Below are 18,858 nucleotides of genomic sequence, written 5' to 3' on the forward strand. Positions count from 1 at the left end.
TGCTCTTTAAGTTTTACAATTAAATATTTGTGTTACTTGGTCTCAGAATAGTTTCTTCAGCGAAATGTTTTTAAGTTACACATTTTTGATAGTTATATAACTTATAATATTATAGAAGCCAAATGATATTTATTATATTGTGCTATGCATCTCTCTCACTTTCTGTCAGCTGTCGAAAGATTTATATTTGAAATGGAAGAGATGAAATTTCAATAAATACGAACACTTTTTTGTTGAAATTAAAATCTAACTTTTTAAAATATGAAAGCAGAAAATCGAATCGTTGAATATTCTTGTCTTCTGTGTACCATAGAATATTTAAAAAAAAATAATGTATCTAATATTTCCAAGAATTATTCAATAAAAAATTGAGTCATCATTAAATTCATTCTTACCTTCAAAAAGATTTAAATGCTATGAATAATATTTTATTCTTTTTCAATCAACACATTTACTTTTGTGGACAATTGTAATTATCGGCAGCTAATTAAGAACATCTACCAAGTCTTTCTATCCTATAAATCACATTCAATAAAATTTTTCAATCTCCTGAGACCGACAGAGTTATAAAGCCTTGAATGTCATTATTTTAGGACAATCAACAATTGAATTGTTTTAGACAATCAGCCTTAAGGAAAGTCCAGACTCTGAATAGCATATTTTCTTCAAGACGGTCGATGGACAGATCTAAAATGGCGCATTTTTATAGAAGAGACATTCAAATTTTCATAACCCATTAAGTTTCAATTGAAAAAGAGTAGAAATTTTTTCTTTAAAATAATAATCTCCCAAGAATGTTTTATTAAACGTGAATCACAGAACAGAGAATCTGTATAAAACTTTAAAAATTGTGATTTATCAAAGTATTTGTTGACTCAAACTACATAAAATATAATGATTTAGACCATTATTTATTAAGCGCATATACCTTTTATTAAAGTTTTAGAAATGAGCTGTTGGTTACTCATTGGAGTGGCTATCCTGTATACATTAAACTATGCATCGCTTAAATAAAACTGAATTATTAATATAAATATTTTAAATCCTCGCAATCTTTTTTGCTTATTCTTTTTTTGTAAAAAAAATATCGTATCTCCTCTTTATTTTATTTCATACAAACATGCGCTGAGCATTGCACTTTTTAGTTTGCAATAAGAATTAACTTGATCTTTTTAGTTTTGTCAACGTGATGGCAATGGGTTGATAAAAGCTAATTAAATTTTTTTAAAAAAAAATTCATTAAAATATAAACAATTTATAGGTTAAAATATTGATATTCTTGAAAAGATTATATTTGAACATTAAGATGATGTAAAAAAAAACAGTTTTGTGTTGTAATATTTTTGGTAGTTATCGAGGAAAAGCGTCAGAATTTGGTTTTTAATAAATTAAAATTTTTAATTAATTAAGAATTTTAATTAATTAAAAAAATTTAAAAAAATCGCTTTGAGGTACACATTTTCATTCTCCAAACTATATGTGGGACAAGTTTGGTAGCTATAGGTTATATGGCGTGCATAATGCGCACATACAGGCATCTAATAATCAGCCTTGGAGACCTCCGTGCCTGACTGACGTATTTTTCCTTAAGACGGTGGATGGGAAAGTCTTTTTTAGGAAAAGGGATGTCACACATTTTCATAAATCAGTCAGCTTTAGTGATTGATTTAGTTGATTGGAGTGCAACTCTTTTAAATTTAAAATATTTGCGTCTTAAGAATATTTCGTTAAATATGATTCATAGCGTAGAGGATCTATGTAAAAATTTAAATTTCATAATTCATCAGAACATTTATTGACTGAAGTTACATAAATATAAATATTTACTTCATTTAGATCATTTTGTTGTCAGATGTACGTATGTCTAATATTAAAGGTTTACAAAATAGCTTTAGGGCCCTAACTAGAGTAGATATCCTATATACAGTCAGTCACAAAAGTCTACATACACCCGCTAATTTTCTCAGATCTAGCACTTTACTCATATTTTTGTATATACAAATTTATTTTCGTTAACATCTTGGATAATAACTCATATCTAAGAAAAAAATATAAACAAATTCGTTAAAATATAATAAAAATTAACAACATATTAAATTATATAGTCACAAAAGTCTACATACAGAGACAGAACAATACAAACTTTCAGAATTAAATGCCAAAAAATGTGACATTAATACTTTGTAGGACCTCACTTTGAAGTAACAACTGCCTGAATTCGGTTTGGCATCGACATAACCAGATTTTTTGTCGTCGCAGGTGTAATTTGAGACCATGCAAACTCTATTGCCTTCTTTAGGGTTTCCTTGCTTGTTACCGATTGCTCCCGAACTCTCCTATCAACTTCCACCCAAAGGTGCTCGATGGGATTATGGTCTGGGGACTGTGGCGGCGAATGGAGCTGTTTAGGAGTTTTATAGAGTAACCATTCCTTAACAATCTTAGCTGTATGTTTTGGGTCGTTGTCTTGCTAGAAGACAAAGTTGCTCCCAAGACCGAATTTTCGAACTGATGGAAGTAGATTGTCTTGCAAAATCTTCAGGTATTCAAATCGATTCATTATGCCATCGATAAACACTAAATTGCCCACTCCAGCGGCCGCCATTGCTCCCCAAACCATAACACTGCCTCCAACGTGTTTCACAGTTGGAGTCAAATTCTCGGGATTCATTTCTGTGTTTTTTTTCCTCCAGATTTTTCCACGGCCATCACTCCCGAACACGTTGAACTTACTCTCGTCTGTAAAAACAACTGTTTTCCAAAAATTAAAATCTTGGTCAATATGTGCAGAAGCAAAATCAAGTCTCTTTTGTTTGTTAATAGATGAAATGAACGGTTTTCGTCTAGAAACTCTACCATTCTAGACGGCTGATCGAAGGATTCTACGAACAGTTTCTGGATGCACTTTCTTTCCACTAGCTGTTGCAATTTGATTCGCTAATTTTGGAGCACTAATTTTCGGATTTTTCATCTCTTTTCTTACTATGGTTCTTGCATCACGATCATTAAGCTTCCTTGGACGACCACATCAATATTTGTTAAGCACATTTCCACGCATAACATAATTTCTGTAGATTGTTTGAACAGTTGACCGACTTTTTTTTACAATTTTTGCAATTTCTGCATAAGATTTCTTTTCACATTTCATTCTTACTATCATATTTCGAAGTTCTAAAGATGTTTCCTTTCCCTGGCTCATTTTGTTGAAGTTACAATGTCAAAAAATCTCGGGAAATGAAGATTAGAATAGATAATGAAACATGTAACCTCAAACTAAGACAATCTTCCAAAATAGCTTCGTATGCAAATTCTTTTCCGTCCACCAATCAGGTGTATGCAGACTTTTGCGACTTGATAATTACTATACAAATCACAAATTACCTAGAAATTATTATTTCCGAATATTTTTATTATGAAAAACAAATTTTTTAGAGAAAACTTAAGGAGTGATATGATTTTTAAAATTGAAATTTAATTGCTTTTTGAGAAACCTTTATTTTGATCAGTGTATGTAGATTTTTGTGACTGACTGTATGTTACGGCCAAAGCCCGAAATCGGCCAGTTTGCGAACTGGCCAACGTTGCTGTAAATTTACCGGCCAATGTCCGATCTTTTCTTGATTCTGTGCTTTGGCCGGCCAATTCGCGAAATGGCTTGGGACGATCGGCCAAAGTAAGAAGAAAGGAATCAAGAGCAGATTGTTTTACACTGTTAAAAATGAAGTATTTAAAAATGAGTGCTTTGTGTACTGTTTTTTTAAGTACAATTGTTTCAGAAACGAGTTCAAATATAAGTGACACCTCTGTTAAAAATAAGCTTGTAATATATAAAAATATAATCTCGTGTTATTCTGTTCTCATATTAAAGCCATAATAGAAATTATTCAGTGAGCGTATATGCTGTAACAACGTGATAGCGTGAAAATTAGATTTGCGCCCTTCAAAATGAATGAATTATATCTTGAGCAAATGCGTTGCGTATCGTGTATGAATACAAAGGCAAATTGAGTATTCAGTTTTCAACTACCTTTAAGGGTGATCCTTAGTCTTTTTCTGCTCCATGGACCTAATGTTAAAGATCCCAGATCACATTGTCTCCCGAAATATCGCTTCAAAAAATATGAAATTTTTTTTGCAAAGGCAAATAGCAAATATAAGAACTAATTAAAACAAATGTGAAGGAAGAATAGTTTTGTTGTTAATATCATTTAAAGACATTTCTTTGTTGGCGCCATCTGTCGAATTTCACCTACAACATGTCCTTATTTATATTTTATACATAAATGTCATTATATTTATTTACCACAAGTCGCCTTTGGCGACCAGCCGGTTCGCAGTATTAATGATGGCTAAAATTTTCAATTAATGTAACTTATTCTCTTAGTAGCTTTTTCAGCAAAATATTTTTGAGCTTCATATTTTGGTAGTTATATGATTCAGTCATACTTTTATGTAGGCCTTAAACAATTATGTTCATTGTATTACTTTCTCTAATGTTCTGTCAGTATCCATAAAATTTCTACTTTAAATTAAAGTGGAAATGTTAAACTGCAATCAGTGTAAAAGCTTTTTATATGGAAGCTAACCATGTATTTTTTTAAATATGAAAATTGAAATCAGAGTCGCTCGGCAGTGAAATTATATGAGCACTGCAGAATAATTTATATAATATCTTAAAGAATTATTCAAAAAAAAAAATTTCTGATTCATCGTAAAATTATTTTTTTACTTTTAAAAGATTTAAATGATGCAAATAAAAATAGATTACTTTATTTCAGTTAATAAATGAACTTATGAAAAAATTACGAATTTTAAATTTTACATAGTCCTTTGGTCCCAAGGAATCATATTCTGCGAAATACTCTTGGCACTTCAACTTTTAAATAAATAAATAAACGTCCCTATCTTCTGCGATGAATCTGACCGATTTATGAAGTTTTTATGCATCAGTTTTAGAACAATCAACATTTTTATAATCCCAGGCCAATCACTGTCGAGAAACCCTGAAAGAAGATTCGCGTATCTTCATTGAGGCAGTCGGTGAAGTAGTCTAAAATCGCCCGTTTTTATAGAAGAGTGATATTGAAATTTCATAAATCAGTCAATTTTAATGATTGATTTAGTTGATTGGAGTTCAACAATTTTTATTTAAAATATTGATGTCTCAAGAATATTTTGTTAAATATGATTCTAAGGGCAGAGGACCTATGTAAAAATTTAAAATTCCTGATTCTTCGGAACATTTAGTGAATAAAGTTATATTAAATTTAATTATTTAGTTCCTTTAGATCATTTTGTTAGCAAATGTATGCCCCAAATTAGCTGATGGTCGCTGATTAAAATGATTATCCTAAATATATTAAACTATGTTTGCCTTAAATGAAATTGTTTTATTATATTAATAATATAGGTATTGTCAAAGCTCATAGAAAACTTTTCCTCCTTTTACTTTTCAGAAAATATCTTATTTCATTTTTTTTTTCATTTTAAACAGACACCTGCTGAAAATTACAATTTTATTTATTAAATTTACAATAATAGTTGATATATTTTTTTAATTTGAGCTTCTGTTAATGTGATGACAACACGTTGATTAAAGCTATATTTTTTTAATTTGACGTGCTCGTGCAGATTAAATTTCATTTTTATTTTGAGCGAAATATATTATTGAAAAATATGGTTAAAATATTTCTTTAAAAATTCGTTAAAATTCTAAGCATAATTTATAAATTCAAACATTGGTATCATTAAAAAGATAATTTTTTGAGCTTTAATTTGATTCAAAAATCGATTTCGTGCTGTAATATTTTCTGGTTATAGCGAGAAAACGCCGAAATTACGCTTAATTTTTAATTATTTAAAATTCTAATTAAAAATTTTAAATAATCGCACCACGGTGCACATTCCCGACCTCCAAGGTATATATATGCCAAATTTGATGACTGTATGTCAAACAATTTGGACTGTAGAGCGCCAACACACATACATGCACACGCACGCACATATTGAGCTTTATATATAAGTACAGATTATCACATCGGGCTTTGGCCAAGGATTTCCGGCCACTTCGTGAAATGGCCAACCAAAGTAGAATATGCAATATTAATTGCAAGTATTTCGGACTTTGGCCAAACTTCTTGGCCAAAACGCGAACTGGCCGAACTTCGGGCTTTGGTCGTAACGTATATATAAAATCACATTTGCCTTAAATAAAAATGACTTATTGAATTAATAATATACACAATGTAAAAAGTCATAGAAAAAATTTTTCTTGCATTTATTTTTTTTTAGAAAATATTATGTTTCTTATTTATTATTTCATAAGATTTATATTCATTATTTCATAAGACACGTACTGAAAATGACACTTTTCTAGATTTAATTTCCAGTCACAGTTAACTTATTTTTTAATTTGAACTTTTATTAATGGTGACGTGGATAAAAGCTAATTTTTTTCCCATGCATTAAAATTTGCTCGTATAGGAAAAATTTTATTTTTATTTTGTGCGACATGTTGTAAAAGTAAAATTAAAATATTTTTTGAAAATTCATTGAAAATAGAAACTTAATTTATAAGTTAAAATATTGGTATCATTAAAAAGATATTTTTATTTAGCTTCAACTGGATGCAAAAGTCATGCTTGCGCGTCAATATTTTCGAATATTATCTCAAAAAATGCCAGCTTCATTTTTAATTCATTAAGATTGTAATTAAAAATTTAAAAATCGCTCCGAGATGCAAATTCTTGACTTCCAAAGAATACATGTGCCAAATGTGATACCTGTAGCTCTCTACGGTCTGACCTGTAGAGAGCCAACACATACATTCATATCTATTATTAGTATAGAATAGTTAGATAGAGATAAATAGATCGAAAAATGGAGAGACATTTTGATGTTTTTTTATAACTTACTAAAATATTGAAATAAAAGCAGAGTTTTTACATCATCTTGAAATTCAGCAGATTAGTTTTCCGTCATACCAGTTTTTTCGCCATAGAATTTTTAATCAATTTTTTGAAAAACATTTTAAGCATATTTTGCAACAATGTGTTTCATTGTTCAAGTGCAGCTATGCAGCTCGTATCGTTTTTATTGCTTCTTCTAGTATTTCATCTTCACTTTTCCCCATTTCTAATAATCGAGATATGAAGATTGGGCTTATTTTACCATGTTGAAAATATTTCAAACTTGTATCATAAGAACGGTAAAACATTGTGGCAATTACGACTAACATTAAGGTCGGAAGAAAATAATAATCAATAAATTTATATCGCAGATTTCTACATACTTTTAGAGAAGAGCTCTTTCTGTTTGATGTTTCGTTTTTTTAATGTAGTGCATTCAAATTTATTCATTAAAACCCGCTATTAAGTTTTATTGAATATTAAGTTTTGATGAAAATTATTGAATATATTTTGCAGAACATATAAAACTGTAGCAGTGAATAATTCCTTTTCCTGTTCTCGCATTTTTTACGAACGGCTTCAGTTCATTAAACTTGTTAACAGATCAAGTAGAAAATTATTATTATCATGTGAGAACATGATGTTGTTTTGGTCAAGGGTCACGTAAGAAATGAATACTGAAGCTCGAAATCGCGTAGGCAATGAATAAAGCGTAAATGGCAATTTTCATCATCATCTTTTAATCGCATATATTTTTTACCTGCTTTTACCAGTACTGAATTATTATTATGTATGCTTCTTTGAAAGCAGGTGCGTTTTAAAAGGTTCACCCGCTTTTACCAGTATTGCTTTGTTATTACGTCTGCTTTTTTTGACAGCAGATGCGTTTTTAAGAGGTTCAAAAAGGTCATAGCTGTTATTTCATCTCAAAATCGGTCGAGCTCCAAAACTTTGTTTTAAAATGAATAATATATATATATATATATATATATATATATATATATATATATATATATATATATATATATATATATATATATATATATATATATATATATATATACAGGGTGTTGCCGAATTCGACCGACAAATTCAGAGGGATGATGGTAGGCATGAAGAGGATAAAGAATCACCATACAACATTGGGTCCCAAACGACGTTTAGTAGATACAGATCTCAAAAATATAGAAAGTCGGAAAACTGTTAGAAACTGCAAAAAATTAACAAAAAAAAAGTAATAAATAGTGTTTTAATTATGAATTTTTTAAAATGAAAGCACATTCTTAAAAGTTTTTATTTCATACTGGTAACATGCGGATTTGATGATCTAGGAGGTCGTAAATTACTGAAAACGAAAAAGTAAATTAGAACCCATATTTGCAAAAATATTAAAATTTGAAGAAAAATAAAAGCTTGAAAATATAAGGAATTTTATATTCTATAATTTGATATAAGCGTGTAGTGTGAGAACTGAGGTGTTTTTAAGGTATTCAAGAAAAACTAAAATGGGAACCAGAAAACATCGCTGCAACCTCAGCACCGATGCTCGTAGAGAGCATTGTCAAATTCGAAAGCTAAATTCTGAGCAAGGATAATAGGTATTAAGTACATGAAAAATTACCAGAAAACATAGGATCACAAATCGGGTGGAGTTCGCACGCTGGATGCTTGATGCCACACAGGAAGATGCACACTTTTCTGCAAGAGTTTTATTCTCAGATGAAGCCTGCTTTACGAGAGAAGGTGTTTTCTACAAGCACAATGAGAATATTCGATCATTCGAAAATCCCTACATCACTATCTCGTCGAACGTACAACACAAGTTTGATATTAACATCTGGGCAGAATCATCAATTGTGAGCGTATCTTCTACTTGAATGCCTCAGCGACACAAAGTACTTTGTTTTCTTCCAGCAGGTTCTTGGGGCCGCGGTGGCCTGGTGGTAAGGTCTCGGCTTCGGAACCGGAAGGTTTCAGATTCGTAACTCGATTCCACCGAAGAACCGTCGTGTAAGGGGGTCGGTTGCACGTTAAATCCGTCATGACCAAACGTCCTCCCGCTGGTGTGGTGTGGTGTGGAGAGGGGGTTGCCAGCTCAGGTGTCGTCCTTGTCATCTGACCGGGGTTCAAAATTACGAGGTCCGTCCCAAAATAGCCCTAGTGTTGCTTCAAACGGGACGTTAATATAAATATAACCAAAATCCAGCAGGTTCCTCCGGATTTACTGCAGGGAACACCGACAATTGTACGTCAGAACATTTGGTTAATGCATGATGGAACACCAGCACATTTTAGTTGAATTCATGAAATCTGACTTGTTGTCTGCGAATAAGGTTTAGCGACCATCCATTCTTCAATGTTCATTAATGAATACTTGCTCGCTGCTTTTATTTTTCTGGAACGCATGAACAATTTAAATACGAGAAGGCTTCCTAATTTGTTCCTTAGCTTGTTCCTAATCCTCGCATTCATAGGGCCATTCTCTTAGACAGGTCATTGTTCTTTCGTCATTATCTGCTTTTGCGATTTTCACTGAATAAACGTCAACTGCGACCCTCTGTTTTCTATAATTTTTCATCTACTTAATGCCTGTTTATTCTTGCTCTGAATTTAGCTTTCGAATTTGACAATGCTCTCTACGAGCATCGGTGCTGAGGTTGCAGCGATGTTTTCTGGTTCCCATTTTAGTTTTTCTTGAATACCTTAAAAACTCCTCAGTTCTCACACTGCACGCTTATATCAAATTATAGAATATAAAATTCCTTACATTTTCAAGCTTTTCTTTTTCTTCAAGTTTTAATATTTTTTCAAATATGGGTTCTGAACTTCTCTTTCGTTTTCAGTAATTCACGCCCTCCTAGGTCATCAAATTCGCATGTTACCAGAATGAAAAAAAAAAAACTTTTAAGAATGAGCTTTCATTTAAAAAGAATTCTAGTTAAAACACCAATTGTTATTATTTTGTTAATTTTTTTACAGTTTCCAACAGTTCACCGACTCCCTATATTTTTGCGATTTTCACCCCCTAAACGTCGTTTGGGACCCCATGTTGTATGGTGATTCTTTGTCCACTTGATGCCTACTGTCACCCCTCTGAATGTGTCGGTCGAATTCATCAACACCCTGTATATTTGTGTTATATAAGGTACAGCTTCGCCTGTGTATTTAAAGGAGTTTGAGCAACTTTGTTTATTTTAAACAATTCTTTATTCCTTGTTTCGATATTTATGGATAACTGTAAATCATTTAATTAATTTATCAGCTAGCGAATAGTATTTATTTTCCTCCCTGCGTCATTTTTTTCCTCATGGCTTGGATGTACATTTAATCATGTTTTCTTCGGTCCACTTTCATTTTATCTTTTTAATATTTCATGTTTGATACAATATTTTCGCGCTTTGCGTTGGTGAGTGTCATTTGTTTCCTTCCGTCAGGCGTACCCCCCCCCCATCTTTCTCACATGTAGGCTTGCATAAATATCTTTAGTATTACTAATCCTGATTTTTTTTATCCCAACATGGATTATTATTTATGTTACATATAATTTCTATTTTTAGTTAAATTTTACGATATCTGTACCTTATTTCTGTTCCGACGTTGCTTGTAGATTGTGTTTTGTTTATTCAATGAATAATATAAGCGGACTGAGTGACTAGGTGTAGGGTTTTGATGATCTTTTGGGATTGACACCCAGGAGAGTAGATCGGCCGTGGTTAAATAGTTCTTAAGTGTTAAGTGCAATAGAATTCAGGCGCAAAAGAAAAAAGAAGGAAAAAAAAAAACTCGAACATTAAAATTAATTACTTTTCACCGAATCTAACTTGATCAGTTATAGCATTAATAACTGGTTCATGATCTTTATAATTTAAAATCTTATTGGAATCTGGCATCTAAAATCTATTATGGACGTGCATTCCTTAAAGAAATTCTGATACTCACACCTCCTTTCAGCTCACAGTTTGTTACTCAAGTGCATTGCCTGGCACCCAGTTACAGGTTTTTAGCCTGAATTTTCTCGCTTTATGTCTTTCAGTCACCTGTCGATGTGAGCGGCGTCTCTTCCGCCGAAGTGACGAAGCTGATCGGGCGTCTCAAGGAGAGCAACCTCTCCCTGGTGCACTTCAGCAGGGGAACCTCCGCATTTGAGACGACGGAACTCGCAGCACTGAAAGAGCAAATGTAAGTTTCTGCCCGCGTGTTTGCAGCAATGTATGCTTCTCACGACAGCAGGGAAGCGAAATATTATTTTGGGTATTGATAATGACTAATCCCATCAAAGAGTTCGCTGTAACCACAGCACGAGATAAAAACTTTCTGTCTTTGCACAGCCTGTCATGGAAATAATTAAAATGAAACAGTTATAATCACTTATTTTCAGTTTAATGGATGTTTCAAGAAATGTATTTTAAGTGTTGCTAAAACTAGTTGAAAGAATGTGAAATTCAAATGTAAAACTATCTGCCTTTTGTCAATTTATAAGAAAATATAAAACATAATGTCTTGAATATTGAGAAAATTTCAGATATTCAATCTATTTTGTATCCTAATAATAAGAATGTAAAGCTTCATCCTAAAAATTAGGTTTGCATACATTCTGTATTAATAATAGAAAATCTCTCTCTCTGTCTCTTTTTATTCCCTTGAGAGCGTGTTTACTAACACTATACCGGGCAGATGACTGAGAGCTATGAAATTCGGCTTCAAACACACTTTCAAAATTGAGAAAATATCCTTTGTAATTGTATTAAGAAGTTTTATATATTATTAAGATTGTTATAAAACGTAAACAGAATTTTGAAGTTATTCCTTTATAATATCCGAAAATTAAGAATATTGCACAAAAGGAATTTTTGAATCCATTGGAAATTTTAAAAAATTGTCTTTTCTATGCTAACAATTCAGTTATTATATAGTTTTTCTCAAACGTTAATAAAATTTAAAAAAAGTAGCTATATTTTGCAATGATACTTTTCTTTCTTGAAATTTAAATCATTTTCATTGCCATTGCAAATATGGGCTTTTCTTCGATTAATCATAGCCAAGTTAAGAAGAAGGCGTATCTTTTTTTATTTACAGTAAGTTTCTTTTTATTGCAAGGCTTTAATAAAAATTGAAATTTTAGGCAGATTCCTATTAGGAACTGCAAACAGGGGGATGCCAACAGAGACACAAACCCGTGAACAAAAATCTCCAATCAGTGCAAAACTGGTCGAAGGTGACCCCGACTCGCCAAGTCCTTTCATTTTTGTACAATATAATCTGAAATCTTACCATTCAATTTTAAGCTGTAAGATTCATTCCTGTAACTTATTATTATTATTTTGAAAATTAGGAATGATGAGCTGACTGCATGGGATGAGAAAATAGCGAACGCAGAAGCAGAACTGGAATTAATCCAAAAAATGCATGACAAATTGAAGAGACAAATATGGTAAGCTTTCCATCAGTTGAACTTTATCAAGCTGCACATTCAGAAACTATTAAAAACCGTCCACATGCAATCATCATTTTTTCAGCCAAACTTACAGTGGATTTCATAAATGAATGAAGACTCAATGTTTTCCTCTGAAATAAGAGTTTCGGACGTGTTGACGAAAAGGATCGTTTTCTTCATAATATGTGACGATACCCATCAAACACAAAAACTACTCTTAAACAGTTATCTTAAAAACATATAGGATTTTATACCGGTTCTTTCAAAATACATCCCTATCAAGCATACTCATTCAATCATTGAGCTGTCACTGAAATAAAATATCTGGGAAAGCCGTTTTTACTTTCTCGTATTCATAGTACAGAGAGTATCTACTCGTCGTCGAAAAATCCGAACTCGAGATTTTGACGAATCTCCAAGCTTCCCCTCCTGAGTTCGAAAAAGAAATGTCCGTCTGTTGACCTGTCTGCATTTGACAGAGATCACTCGAAAACGCTTTGAGCCAGATGGTTGAAAATTGACAAACGGTCGTTCTATCCAATTTTGGGCAAATTCCGTACAGATGCAGTCTTTTCATGTGTTCAAATATAAGTTACAAAACGAAGAGAGCTAGATAAATGAAATTCGGCATACATCTATAGTGCAGAAACCTATCAAATTTTGAGCCAAATCTAATGTCGGGTCTGTCTATTGATCTGCACTTTTCAAAACACGCAAACGCGACTCAAATGCATCGGATTCGGTGTGACTGCAGGGGCGGTTGTGTGCCAAACCTTTGACTTCGGTCGATTTGGTAAAACGCAAATTCGACTTTCGGATGCGATTACCCCCCCCCCATGGCAATCGCCAAAATAACACGCCAAGGATGATACGATAGATTCAGCAAAAATGCTAGATCACGCCAAATCTTAATATTTAATAACTGTTGTGCGTTCTCTGGCATGACAAGTTTATCAGAGAGTATGCTAGAAAGTTTGGGTGAGCAGTAGCGATTCCTACCGGTTTCAATATTTAATGAGCTACTTGAAAACAATAAGAAGAAGACTCAGCATAGCACGGGTATAGACTGACTGATTTTATTACTTTTCAGGGATTTAGAAGCGGAGAGCGCTAGGAACAAAGAACTGAGGGAAACGGAAGTGAGGAAAATGGCTGAAATATACAAGCTCTGCACGGGCAGCGAAGTTCATGTGACCGAGTAAGTGACAGATCCGCTGAGATCAAGGCGATGAAAAAAAAAAAAAAAAAAAAAAAAAGATCTGTGCCCTTACACTAATTCTCTCTCTCCCCACTTAGCCCTGTTTTAATGCGGGTTGCCGTAGATCACAGCATGCAAGGAATTTTGATCGAGATGAATACACAGCCGAGGAAAAAAGTCAAAGAACTCCTCAAAGTAAGATTTCAAAGTATTTGAAGCTATATTTTTTTAATACTAGGCTTCCAAAAATATATATCAAATTCGAATGCTCACTCCAAAACATCGTAAAATGATAATGTTTTGGACTTGCTTCATCTATTTTTATATAAATTGAAACATCCGTTTTTGATTATAGTAGCGATAAAGTACAGTCGAAAATTTATTTATTCATTTTGCAATGGTCTTATGTACGCTCGCAATCAAAACAATGAGAAATGTTATTGTAGCAAAATATACTTAAAAAGATTTTTAATAATTTATTAAAATAAGTGGAAGGCATGAATGAAAATAAAACTGGTTTAAAAAATTTAAAATGGTGTAAAAATATTTTTGAAATAATATATTTCGAATATATTGAGAGAAAAAATGAACATTTTAAATATCTATCTTTAATTTTTTTTTTTAAATTTTGAAACAACTTTTGATAATGAGATACCCTTTAAGCACCCACGTTCCAAATTTGGTAATTTTGAGTCCAATTCTCTGCCCTCCCCTCAAATAGAGATCCTAGACTATTTTTCCATCATTTGTTTCGTTTGACCCATCATATAGTTTACAGGCAGTACCTAACCTATAAACATCATCACACTAAAAACTAATAATGCCCTTGACACTTGCTACGGAAATTTATATGTAAAAATACTTTTCTGCATGCAATATCTCATTATTCCAAGTATATCGGACTCTATTTTCAATCTCTGCTTACTGTTTTTGGTTACTATTTTCTTGTCTAACTCAATGCCGATAAAAAAAAAAGTAATATTTGCTTTTACCTAAGATAACACACACCATCTCATCTTGAGCTGCGAGGAGGAAATGTCCCCACGTTTATAACCATAGCAATGAAGAAGAGTGAAAAAAGAAATAAAAAAGATAGGAATTAATTCGAATTTAAGACTTTTTTTCCCACCTATCTCACTTACGTTTTGTACACTGCGACGCAAAAGTTTAGACAATAAACTAATTCATAAAAATATATTTAATCAATTTTCCGAACACAACTTCAGTGTAATGTGCTACAAATTCAATTTCAAAACAATAAATATTTATTTGAGCATACTGCAAGTTATTTAAAGATTCAAAACAAAATTAACACTGTCCCAAAAAATTTAGACAAAAATGAAATGAAATTAAGATAAACAGAATTTTAAAGCTTGATTACTCATCTATTCTTGTTGATTAGTTCATAAATACGGATTTCGATAGAAAAAAAAATTATTCTTGTAGGATTTGGGGTTTGATGATGTATCATGCATCCTCAACAGAACTTTTGAGTTCATTTATAGAAGAGTCATTTCTACCGTGCCTAACTTGGGGCTTTAAAGATTCTCCAGTGAATTAAGAAGAATTTACCAATTTTCTCAAACATAAAATTTCCAATTCAGAACTTTTATATTTTGAGAATTAAGCCAGAGTTTCGTATTATTTGACGTGTGAATCGAAGCATTGTCTTGTTGAAATGCCCAGCAAATGGCAGCATATTTTCCTCCAATGCCTGAATATAATGTTATGATGTTTGGCTATCACTGGCAAAGCCCGGGTGTCTTTTTAGTGCCTGTCTGCGACTAAAAAGACACGCGGGCTCCTTGCACAAATCCCGACAGTACGCTATCCAACAACCCGAACTATCCAGCTTCCAATGTTTTCATTGCTGGATATCACTGACTGCCATTTCGATCCACATAATATGTGATGTCAAACCCTGCTATTCTTTGCGGCCAGCAAAATGGCTTCGGAGTAGGGCTGAGCGACGACCGAACTTCATCATCGCGATATATCGTCCAATACATATCGATATATATTTTTTTGATATATCGTGATATCATTATTTATTTATAGCTAATATAAGTTATGAATAGCATCTCTGACGGAGCAGAATTATTCCAATTAAAGGGAAGTTTCAATTTATATAATAAAAGTGTTTGTGTTCTTTTGAATAAATGGAAAATAGGATAGAAAATAATTGTTTGTCAATGCCAAAGCAATGTCTGCATGTTAAAATAAAAAAATAAAAGTTTTAAATATTGTGTTTTTTCAATATGAGAATTTTTAAAATTTTATCCTTTTTATTGCTGATTAAAAAAACAACTTCAGTTTCTTTTATTTTTTATTGAAAAAAAAAGGAAAACGACAAAATAATGCCTTTAACATTAATAATATTAAGATAATAATAAAGTAAATATTAAGGAGTCTTAATCTATATACTTATAATAAAGCTCAATGTGTGTGTTGGCGCTCTACAGGCCAGGTCATTTGACATATAGCTATCAAATTTGGTACATGTATACCTTAGAGGTCGGGAATGTGCACCTGGGGTTCCTTTTTTTGAAATTTTAATTAGAATTTTAATTATTAATTAAAAACTAACTTTCCCGCCAAAAAAATCTTCCATTTCCCCTACCGCCAAGTGAGTAAGGCTTCAGTTTTTTTTTCTCCCAACAGTAATGAGGCTAGGGTTAACATTTTTCGGCGGATTATTTCAAACGATTCTGTTTATTTTCTTTATGTTTGATGCATTTAAAATTAAACATTGTTAATTAATCCATGTTTCAGATTCGTTCTGAAGTACTTTTGAATTAAAATAACACAGAATAAAGGAAATTAAAAATGTATAATCTGCATAGCGTTACCCCAACTGGTGTAGAAAAATTCACGCATACGCATTGTGTTCTGACAGTTGACATGACAACCATTATCAACGGATGATTTAAATTATTTTTAGGTTAGTAACATGTTTTTGTAAGTAAATTGTATTTATGTTAGTTATATATGTTTTGTATATGCTATAGTTTTAAGTACATCGTTTCTTAAGTAGTTTTTTTTAACCTGTTTTCAATGATTTAAATTATTTTTAGGTTAGTTGCATGCTTTTGTAATTAAATTGTATTTATATTAGTTATATATTTTTTTTGTATATGCTTATAGTTTTAAGTACATCGTTTTTTAAGTAGTTTTTTTAAACCTGTTTTCGACCGATTATTTTAAACGATTCATTTTATTTTCTTAGTGTTTGATGCATTTAAAATTAGACATTGTTAATGAATCGATCTGTTCATGATGAATCTGGGAAAATTTTGTTGACAAATTCTTGAGATATTACATAAATTAAGAAAGATATTCTTCAGTGCCCATAAAGTTTAAACGCTTAGTGACTCTATTATCAGTAATCATATTATAAAAAAAAATGCTTTGTTTCAGTAAAAAATATTATTATATTAATTGCAGATTAATCATTTACACTTTAATTTAAAGCATAAATTCTACGAAGGGAAACAGAAAATTAGAGACATACATATCACGTTATGACTGAAGGCCTTTATAATATTATGAGTGAATTATATGACTATCAAAATTTGAAGTTTTAAAATATTTTGCTGAAGAATCTATTAAAGTTGGAATTGCGTAAAATATTTAATGCTACGACTGGAGTTTAACCCCCTGCTTGGCGCAATTTTTAAAAATCGCCAACAACGGCCTTGCGAAATGTTCAAAAGCAAAGGAGCAGAGATTCAATTATAGTGCATAATAAAGATTGCCAGCTTTGGCGCGCTATCGCAACTTGGTGAAGAAGGGGGTTAAATTCCGGTTCAACCTATTTAATTATTAAAATTTAAAAGAACATTAAGATTGGCGAACCGGCTGGTCGCCAAAGGCGGCTAGTAAGTAATAAATTTAAAATCTGATGTCTTGAAAAATTAATTTTATATATGAATTACATAAATTTTTATTCTTATTTTAATAGTTTATTGGCGATTTAATTTAAATAAACACTAGAATTTCAACAATAGGTATGTTATATAACTAAAATTAATCATTCAATTGACTGTTTCAAAACTTAAAAAGAGATGAAAAATAGTAATGAGTAAAACATTATTAACAAATATTATGGAGGGTAAATTTATTTACAGAGGAATGATGCAATACATTAAAAATTTTAGAAAAAAAGTTCTGATCATATTCAAATAAAAGAAAAATATGCAATTTTATATCATCATTAATATAAACTCAATGAAAAAGTAATAACCAAAGCTCAAGTACAACGCTATATTTCTGAATATTAAAATTCTATCTAATTATCTTTTATTTCTAATTATTCTAACATTTTGGCATATCATAAAATTGGAAATGAAATTTTAAAAAATTAAAATTAAAGTAAAATAAAAATGAAAATGAAAGGAGGAAATGAAAAAAGGATTATATAAAGAATTTTTTAAAGATTGAAAAATCCTCACTAAAATGTCTTTACATTAAAAACAGAAAAGTAATAATTTCTCAAAAAATTTCTTAAGTCAATAAAAAGCAGGAATTTTTAAATCAATTCAAAATATTGTATTTGAAAATAAATAAAAAGCACAGAAAAGAAAACTCTTTTAAACTGCGTGAAAATTTGAAAAAAGCGCAACATAAGATTCAATCACATAAAGTGAAAGAAACTGGAGTAATAAAATGTATCCATTAAAAATAATCTTTATTTTAAATTAAATCTATACTTATAATAAAGCTCAATGTGTGTGTGTGTGTGTGTTGGCGCTCTACAGGCCAGGTCATTTGACCTACAGCTACCAAATTTGGTACATGTATACCTTAGAGGTCGGGAATGTGCACCTGGGGTCCCTTTTTTTGAAATTTTAATTAGAATTTTAATTATTAATTAAAAACTAACTTTCCCGCCAAAAAAATCTTCCATTTTCCCCACCGCCAACTTTTCCGCCAAAAAAATCTTCAATTTTCGCCACCGCCAAATGAGTAAAGCTTCCGGGGTTTTTTTCTCCCAACAGTAATGAGGCTAGGGTTAGTATTTTTCGGCGGATTATTTCAAACGATTCTGTTTATTTTCTTAATGTTTGATGCATTTAAAATTAAACATTGTTAATTAATCGATCCTTCAGATTCCTTCTGAAGTACTTTTGAATTAAAATAAAACAGAATAAAGGAAATTAAAAATTTCTAATCCGCATAGCGTTACCCCAACTGGCGTAGAAAAAAAAATCACGTATTTGCGTTACGTAACTGGCGTTGAAAATTCACGCATGCGCTTTGTGTTCTAAATTCCGCATTGTGTTGACTAATTATTATCAACGGAATCGGACTGGATTTAA

At 31.5% G+C, this 18,858-nt stretch overlaps 1 protein-coding gene across 2 annotated transcripts in view; it reads left to right on the forward strand.

Annotated features, from left to right (window-relative positions):
* The window catches only part of LOC129966879 (uncharacterized), a 59,669-nt gene that overhangs the window by 32,402 nt on the left and 8,409 nt on the right, over nucleotides 1–18,858 (forward strand). For both annotated transcript variants that reach the window (XM_056081484.1, XM_056081485.1), the window contains 4 exons: nucleotides 10,942–11,087; nucleotides 12,241–12,339; nucleotides 13,433–13,540; nucleotides 13,639–13,735. In XM_056081484.1, coding sequence (XP_055937459.1) covers nucleotides 10,942–11,087; nucleotides 12,241–12,339; nucleotides 13,433–13,540; nucleotides 13,639–13,735 — 450 coding nt within the window. The remainder of the gene's footprint in view (nucleotides 1–10,941; nucleotides 11,088–12,240; nucleotides 12,340–13,432; nucleotides 13,541–13,638; nucleotides 13,736–18,858) is intronic.

The sequence above is a fragment of the Argiope bruennichi genome, chromosome 4 (assembly GCF_947563725.1).
Source record: "Argiope bruennichi chromosome 4, qqArgBrue1.1, whole genome shotgun sequence".
Taxonomy (NCBI): domain Eukaryota; kingdom Metazoa; phylum Arthropoda; class Arachnida; order Araneae; family Araneidae; genus Argiope; species Argiope bruennichi.